Source organism: Acanthisitta chloris, unplaced genomic scaffold, assembly GCF_000695815.1.
Source record: "Acanthisitta chloris isolate BGI_N310 unplaced genomic scaffold, ASM69581v1 scaffold23118, whole genome shotgun sequence".
Taxonomy (NCBI): domain Eukaryota; kingdom Metazoa; phylum Chordata; class Aves; order Passeriformes; family Acanthisittidae; genus Acanthisitta; species Acanthisitta chloris.
The window spans coordinates 51548-60065 of NW_008686122.1; the positions used below are offsets into that span (position 1 = coordinate 51548).

General features: G+C 48.3%; 1 protein-coding gene across 2 annotated transcripts in view; it reads left to right on the forward strand.

Moving 5' to 3' along the window:
* Nucleotides 1-5843, forward strand: part of PLD1 (phospholipase D1, phosphatidylcholine-specific) — a 39444-nt gene extending 33601 nt beyond the window's left edge. For both annotated transcript variants that reach the window (XM_009079990.1, XM_009079991.1), the window contains 6 exons: nt 157-270; nt 1416-1465; nt 2352-2486; nt 4297-4450; nt 4967-5081; nt 5619-5843. In XM_009079990.1, the coding sequence (XP_009078238.1) occupies nt 157-270; nt 1416-1465; nt 2352-2486; nt 4297-4450; nt 4967-5081; nt 5619-5843 (793 nt within the window). The remainder of the gene's footprint in view (nt 1-156; nt 271-1415; nt 1466-2351; nt 2487-4296; nt 4451-4966; nt 5082-5618) is intronic.
* The last annotated feature ends 2675 nt before the right edge of the window (nt 5844-8518 follow it).

The window sequence follows — 8518 nt, forward strand, 5'->3', positions numbered from 1 at the left end:
TGATGGACACCTGAAACTGGAACTTTGCTCCCTTAAAATTTGTGCAGTAGCCTTGGATGGCAACCAAGTCAGTCAGCACAGGGGAAATGAAACTGAGGGGACTTGTATGAAACTGTAACATTTCCAGGCTAATATTCCTACACACTGTCATTTCAGGGAGAACAAGCGTTTCCGAGTGTACGTGGTGATCCCACTGCTGCCTGGGTTTGAAGGAGACATCTCAACCGGTGGAGGCAACGCGCTCCAGGCCATAATGCACTTCAACTACAGGTACTGTAAGCAAGGCTGGCAGAGACCTCCCTGGTCACCCCTGCCTGCTGCAGGGACTCCTCAAGTCCAGCTGCCATCAGCATGGCCAAGTCGGATGGGGCTTTGGGCAACCTGGTCGAGCAGAAGGTATCCCTGCCATGGAGTGGAACTAGATGATATTTATGGTCCCTTCCAATCCAAACTATTCTGCAGTTCTATGATTTGTTTTCCCTTTAGCTGATCAAACCAGGATTTGACCAAGATTTGTCTCCAAAGCTGCCTTTTTGGCCAATACTTAGCCTGGCTCTGCCTGTTAGCCCCATGAAAGCAACAGCATGTTCCCCAGTGTGGTTACTGTGCTCTGGGATGGATGTTTTGGAGGGATGTTTTTGTTTGCAACCCAGCAGGTCTCATGGGAAGGACTGAGGTGCATCAGTGCCAGGTAGCTCTGCACTAGGAACAGGCTGTAGAGGAAGGCAAAATCGCCCAAGGCGCAAGATGGTTTTACTGGGAAGCTGCTGTGTTATGGAATGGCCAGGGCACAGTCAGTCTGTGGAGACTACTGCTACTCCTGGAGAGAAGTCTCCCTTGTCTGCTGCTCTGCAGGCGTCCTGTTTCGCCTCCAGAAGCACGAGTGGGGCAGGAGACACAAGCAGCAGGAAAGCAGCACATGCCTCTAACCAGGCCCTTCTGCCTGAGCTTTTTTCTGCAAGGACAACCATAGGTCTTGAGAAATTGCCTGTGGGTTGGTTGTTTCTGAGTGGGATGCCAGCTGAGCTTTTCCAGTCTAGCCATAATCACTCAGACTCCCTGACCTGGCATTCTGCACACGTTGACCTTTTTTCTTAACATGACTTCACACCCAGACCTGTGGCACAGAGGGTAACAGCCCTGTTTGTCCCATATTTGCCATCATTACTGTGTGCTCTAGAAGGCAGAAATGCTCCCCAGCTCCTACACGGGTTGGTATGAGCTCCTTTAGGAAATGAGCAGTCCTTGATGTATCAACAGTCATTTGGGAAATGTGTGCTCTGGAAGGACCCTGTTTCTCCTGCTAGCATGGGGTATTTGAGAGGCATCTGTGATTTACGTCGCCTGGCTCTGCTCCAGCACATGCTGCTGCCTTGAGTCACGGCGATGCTGACAACTGCCTACCTTCTTTCCAGGACCATGTGCCGAGGAGAAAACTCAATCCTGGGCCAGCTGAAGGCAGAGGGTAAGAACTTTATTCCTCTCCTCTCTGTTTTTTAGCCTTGGGATGCTGCTGTTCAATGAGCGTATCTATAACACATAATATAACACATGCTATGGACTCGTGGGGCTGTGAGCGACCTCTTCCTCAACCTTCATCCCATGCTGAGGTCTGTGGGGTCACACGAGCCATGGCCTGTTGTCAGACCTCACGCCTGGATGCAGCCCTGCTCCAGAGGAGGGGAGCACCCCAGGGAGGAGCACAGCATGGCTGCAGCTGCTTGGGATTGTGTTACTTGGAAAATGTCCTGAGAGGGGTCATGCTTCTGGGAGCAATGAGCCCTCAGCCTCCCCCATGAATCTCACCCAGGGTTTGTTTCTGGCAGTTGTCAAACACAGAGAGGAAAAACCTGCCTAAGCAGGATGCTGTCTCTGAGTTGCCTCCTTGCCATGAGGATGCCTGCTGGAATTTGCTCTGCTGGGAATCGGAGCACCGTGAAAACCCATGTGTCACAAACTCTAGGAGCACACGTAATGCCTCATTCGTTCTAGGTCTTGGTGCAAATCTGAACTGCACACAAGTGCATTAGGACAAATTTTCCATATTGTTCATGGATAAAACACCTGCTTCCAGCCTCCTTTCTGCAGGATCTGCAGAAAAACAGTCGCATAGTCCAGTTGTTTTAAGATGTTTGTACTCTAGTGTGCTGTGCCAGGGAGACTGGGATTGTTTCTTGCTGAAGTGGACATCTCTGAGCAGGCAGTTTTTTAAGGAAACTTCTCTGGGGTTTTATTATTTTTTAAAAAGTAAAAAGTGAACTGTTACTCATATAGGCCCTTATATAGAGCGACTTTTCCTTCTCTATTACATCTCCCTCATCCCATTGGTTTCGTTGTCTTTTCATTTTCAGTTGGAGACAAGTGGATAAACTACATATCATTCTGTGGACTTCGAACACATGCAGAGCTAGAAGGGAAACTGGTTACAGAGCTCATCTATGTGCACAGCAAACTGCTCATAGCTGATGACAACACAGTTATAATTGGTGAGCAGGAGCTTGTGGGAGGGGTTTGGACCACTGGGTTATACCTGGGTTAGTCCCTTCCCTCTCCATCCTCATGCACAGTTGTAATTTCTTTCCTGAGAAATATTTGTCTATTTAAAAAAACAAACCCAAAACTCAAACTCATAAATTCATCAGGAGTGACTAAAGGATTTGGAGGGCTATCATTTAATGTTTTTCTAAAATGGTTTTAAATCTGTGCGTAACCGTGAGGAGAATCCCAGTGCAGGGAATATTGTCCATCTGTCTTGTATCAAACTCTGCTCTAGCAGGAAGACTTGTGAGACTTGTCATCTGTTCCTGAAAGAACAGAATGTGCCGTAAAATTTGGAAGGTTTGGACAACATGTGTCATGTAGCAGCTCCATTTCCTAAGAATGGGGAAATATGCTATAAGGAGTAATAGATATCATTTCATCCGTTCCTCTTACCATATTTATTATGAGAACACGAAGCAAAGACAAGAGAGTTCAGGCTCAGAGCTCTGCACCTCAGCAGAGCAGGAGAATTTCAGCCTGTTTCTTTAAAGAAGTCCCTTTTGAGCTGTTATATCAGCAACAAAAACTGTGCCAACGAAAAACTTAATACCAGATTTTGCAAGACTCAAAATACTCCACACCCTCTTCAAAGCAGCAGTTCAGGCTGTGCTCTCAGATGACCTATGGTGAGATTTGCTCCTCTGTCACCCTCCCAGGGGCCAGATCCATCTCCAGTGCACAGAGCAGCTCAGAGGTGGTGTAATATTACAGCAGGAGCAGTGTTGTTCTGCCTGGGATGGTCTGAGGGCCTGAGACAGCTCTTAATTTCTATTTTCCATACTATAAGCCTCAGGATGGAGTTTTATATAGCACATGCATCTGTGCTGGCTGGTGAGGGGGAGCCAGTGGCATCCCTTTCCTACCCAAGAAAGAGACAGTGCACAGAAATTAAATGCTCGTGGGGCTTCTGTGCAGGAGAGGGTGAAAGGACAGAGAAGGGCTTAGCTTGTTTTCCTCTGAAGGTGTTAGCTCCCCAAGAGTTATTCCAGTCCCTGGGAAGGCTCAATGGCTAACTGCTGTCTGGGAGTTTCTTACAGCTGTGTCTGGAGAAATTTTTTGTTGTGTGGTCATTTCTCTAGGTTAATGACTTGATTACTCCTATTGTTGGCTGCATCTTGCTGCTCCCTTGGAGCCAACAGCTGCTGCTGTGTGTCCCATCCCCTGCTTTTTGATGACCGTGTGGGACAGAGAACCCTGTTTGGGAGACAAAGCCTCAGCTGGTCTTGAGCAAAACCCCCACAAAAGGCACAGCCCTCCACAGCAACCTGGTATGGAGGGAGGTGTCCCTGCCCCATGGCAGGGAGACTGGAACTAGATGAGCTTTAGAGTTCTTTTCAACCAAACCATTCTGTGGTTCTATAATTTACCCACGGAGTCCATCCTGCCTCAAGTAACTTGGGATCCAAACCAAATGCAGTTTAGACCTTTGGAAGCTGTGGCTTCTACGGCAGAGGCATCTGGGAAGTTACAGAGAGAGTAAACTTTTGAAAACTTTGGCCTGGGCTTGGCTGTGATTTCACCTTCTTACAGGGTTGAAGCCTGAAAAAACTAGTTGTTGGTTTTTTCCCCTCCCCAAAATCCTGCCTCTCAGGATCTATGTTTCCATGATGTTTTACCCTGCCAAGCCGTGGGCATTCCTCTGTGGAGCTGAGAGATGTGGAGGGCCTGGGGGATGGGGGATGGTGATGGAGGGTGTACAGGAGCATCTCATGCAGCACTGGGGCAATGCCTGTGCTTCATCTTCCTCCTCCGCAGGCTCTGCCAACATCAACGACCGCAGCATGCTGGGGAAGCGAGACAGTGAGATAGCCATCATCGTGCAGGACACAGAGACTGTCCCCTCCGTGATGGATGGGGAGGAGTACAGCGCTGGGAAGTTTGCCCAGTCCCTCCGGCTGCGCTGCTTCAGGTGGGACACATGGGCCAGGGACCAGGGGTCTGGGGTCTGGGGCAGTGCTTGCTCGGCCTTACACTGTTTCACTGGCCTTCCTCACACTGCTGCTGTCCTCAGCAGCTTGACTTCACAAATCATTTTGCTCCAGAGTTCATAAACAAGTGCTATTTCCCCTCCACATGCCATTTTCACACTCTCTCTCAATCTTAGGTGGCAGTGTCACTTTCTGATGCAAGTTTCTTCACTGGGAGCAGCCATCTGGCCCACAACACAGCCATGTTTTCTTTAAGACCTCTTTCTTTATCCTTTTTTCCCCCCCTCACTCTCTTTCCCATCTCTGTGCAGAGAAACAGGAGAAAATTGAGCAGCATTATGGTTGACAGACTATCACAGGGGATGGGAGTGGGAGGGCCCTGGGGGCACACAGGGTCTGGCAGGTCCCAAGGAAACTTCTCATCTCCTGGCATTTCTCAAGAAGGGGAGTGCCTGGTGTTTCAGCCTCAATGAGCATCCATCCCTTTGTCTTCTCAGGGTTGTCCTTGGCGGCTCCGATCTCAATCCGGAACACCAGGATCCTGTCTGCGACAAATTCTTCAAGGAGGTGTGGATTTCCACGGCCGCTCGCAATGCCACCATCTTTGATAAGGTGAGGAAGGAGGTGCCTCTCCCTCCCTCAATCCCACCCAGAAGCAGCACATGCCAATGGGAGAAGCAGCATGGGGAGGACAAGGGCAGCAGGTCCAGCTCCTGAGGTTGGACCTTCAGAGATGCTTTGAAGGAATGAGTAGTGTTGGATGCAAGAGATGTCAACAAGAAAGTGGAGTTTGTGCCTCCTCAGTGTGTGCTAGCAACCCACAAAGGCAGGAGATGTGATTGTTCCTTGTTTGTATCAGTACTTACTGCTTGCAGTTAGCCACAGCATAACTAGAATAGAGGCAAATTTTACTTCTGTCTTTTAATGAGCTTTTGCAGTGATCAGAAAAAGCCCTGGAGCTTCCCCTCTGCCTGCTCCAGCTGTATCATAGATAGGCACATACCTCTTCCCTCCCTGTTCTCCAGGCTGTTAATTAAGTCACTTTCATCCCGGGGAATTCGTACAGGATATTTTGGTATTTTTCAGGAGCTCTGCATTGTGGCATTTCCCCCACACTCATTTGCCACTTCTGCTTTCCGTTTCGATCAGGTGTTTCGATGCCTTCCCAGTGACCAGGTGAATAATTTAACCCAACTGCGTGATTTCATCAACAAGCCCAAATTAGCAAATGATGATCCTGTGAAAGCAGCAGAAGAATTAAAAAAGATTCGTGGGTTTTTAGTACAATTCCCCTTTCGTTTTCTGGAGGAAGAGTACTTGCTTCCCTCCGTCGGAACCAAGGAGTCCATGGTACCCATGGAGGTTTGGACTTAAGAAGATGCAGACTGCTTTACCTTTTAAAGTCTTGTTCTCAGAAGAGAAGCTGATGAACAATATGGGATTTCAGAAAGCTTTTCATTGCACAGCAAGGTGAAAAACATCTCCACCAAGCTAATGTGCCTTTCCTAAGGATTTTGGTGGAGAAACTTGAAGAGGATCTTGGAAGAATTTGCTTCTATCGACACTAGCAAAGGTGAGGAGCAGAAAGACTTGGAAATTATGTCAGATGAGAAGCTTAACCTCAGAAGGAGTTACTTCTTCAGGCATGTTCTGAGCATCTAAAGGATGCAGGCCACTTCCTAGGACAGGAACTAAATCCCAATCGATGTTGTTACCACTGCCAGCGGTATCCTGTGGTTGCATATGTACTGTGGTCGTGCTGTGGCTGTGCAGGAGTCGTGGGCTGCGTGTGCTTCTAAGGCTTTAGGGTATCTGCACCTTGGCTCACTGGAGTCCCTCCATGTCGCCCCTTTCACACGCTGTCAGAGCACGTCATGCAGCTCTGGTGCTGTCAGGAAGTGCCATTTGCTGCTGCCTTGGGCTGTCCTACAGCTTGCCAAGTGTAGGTGTTTTACTTCTTAAATGGAAATGGACTAACAATCTTGTATCAGAATCAGCATTTCAGTCTCTTCATCCCTTTGTGGGAAAAAAAAACAAACCCTTTTCCTATCGCAGCTGGAGCAATCAGCAGCCCTCAGGCTTGGCAAAGGGTAGTCCTGATGAAGCTGGAGGTGCTGGAAATCACTGGAATTTGCTGGCCTTTGCAGACACACAACACATCAGTCTGGTCCCACTCTGCATGATGGCTTTCCCCCGGAGAAGATCAATGTTTCAACTCAAGCCCGAGGTCTCCAGAGTCAAAGGAAAGTGAGGCACCATGTGTAACGGGACAGAAACTTGAAAGCCAGCATGGGCTGGACCAAGCTCTGTGCTCAGGGTTCTCCATGCATGTGTTTGCCTTGCAGCACATCAGTAGACTTTCATTTCCATCCCTTTCCTTCCTGTTCAAAAGAAGGGAAAGGCCATTAAGCTGACACCATGCTCAAACTGTGTTGGCGTGTGGCTTTGAAGACAGGGTGAATGCAAGGAGGAAGGGGAGCAGTTGGCAAAGCCTTGTCTCTGCTCTGCTTTGTTATTGGACCAGCCACAGTCTTGAGCTCAGTCATACAAGGACATGTCTTCCCAGGCAGAGGTAGAACTCAGCATGCCCAGTCCTGTTTTCCATTTCTGTAAGATGGTTTCCAGAACTCTTTTGCATCTCCCTGTGCAGTGAAGCAGCAATTCAATCCAGCATCCCTGAGAAAAACACTACTGTTCCTGGGTTAGGACCACGTGTGGTGGGCACCATCCTATGTCTTATCTCCATCCTCCATCCTGCAATGAGCCATGTCTCCTGATTTCATGTCCAGCTCCAGCCAGAGGTGCTCCTGGCAGTCAGCAGTGCTGTGTCAAACGCTGAGAGATCAGAGCATTAGAAAGGCCTAAGGAGAGTTGGATCTGGAGGAGTGGGTGGCTGAGCTCCTCTGCTGCCCCTGCATCCAGGGATCCCTTCACTAGCTTGGTTATACCTGTGCCCAGTGCTCCTTAGTCTAAAGGCCAGGTGAACTGGTGTTTACTGTAGTTCACAGGCAAGTTTATTTTTGTCTTTTCTGGCTCTTCCAACAGTCTCACCTGTTTTTAACTGGAAAAGAATCCCATGGGTTGCCTAACTATCCCCAAAACATAGCTGGGACCACGTTTTAGCTGATTGCCTTCTGTGTTCAAACCTGTAAATAGACACCAGGTAGTTCTGGACCTGATGCATCACCTGAGGAAGGAACAACCCCAGATGCTCTTCCAAGTCTTAGCCTCTTCCTACAGCTTCCACTGTTTCACAGTTGAGTTGCCCATTACACTCTCTTCTTGTTGATGCATCTGTGGTCAGGTTTACCTGTTGGAAGTGCATGTGCAGCATTTTATGTAATGAGCTTGAGTCTGGGGGCTGATGCTTTTACCTGGCACACTATAAGCACATAACTATGTCCCCTTGATTTTTTTTCCCCTTAAAAAAATTGACCTGGGGTTACCCCCTGCAGAGCCAGAGCAATATGTGCCCTGACCACTTGCAATCAAGAAAGATCAAAGGTGTCTTGTTATTTCATATCATTGCAGGTTCAGGGCTTTTCTCTCCTGATATTTTTAGCTGATTTAGTTTGAACAAAGCTGCTGACATTAGACAGTTACAGCCTGTCAGAGATTCAGTCACACAGATCTGTGTTCAGAGTTGAAAAGGAGGTGTTCAACTTCACCACCCATACACTGAACCTTGAAGAAGTGCAAGACTCCTGTCATCATCTAAGTGCTCTTATTCTCCCCATCCTCATATCAGAAAAGGTTTTTGTAATTGTTAAATTATCCTTACACTGTCTTTTTTATCAGGTAGCTAATTGTTGGAGCTTCCTAACTCCAGGGGTGTTAAGTCCCTGCCTGCCAGGCTGCTCTGGGAGAAAACCACCCAGGTTCTGCAACACTCAGCCCACCATGTGATGGCTGCTGGTCCCCAGCGACGCAGCAGAGCCATGGAGGGAAATTTAGTTGACTGATTTGGTATGGAAAGGTGCTAATTAAGAAGGTCTTTCATTACTGAAGGAGCAGACAGACCTGACATTGGCTCTGTGTCTGGGAGGAGG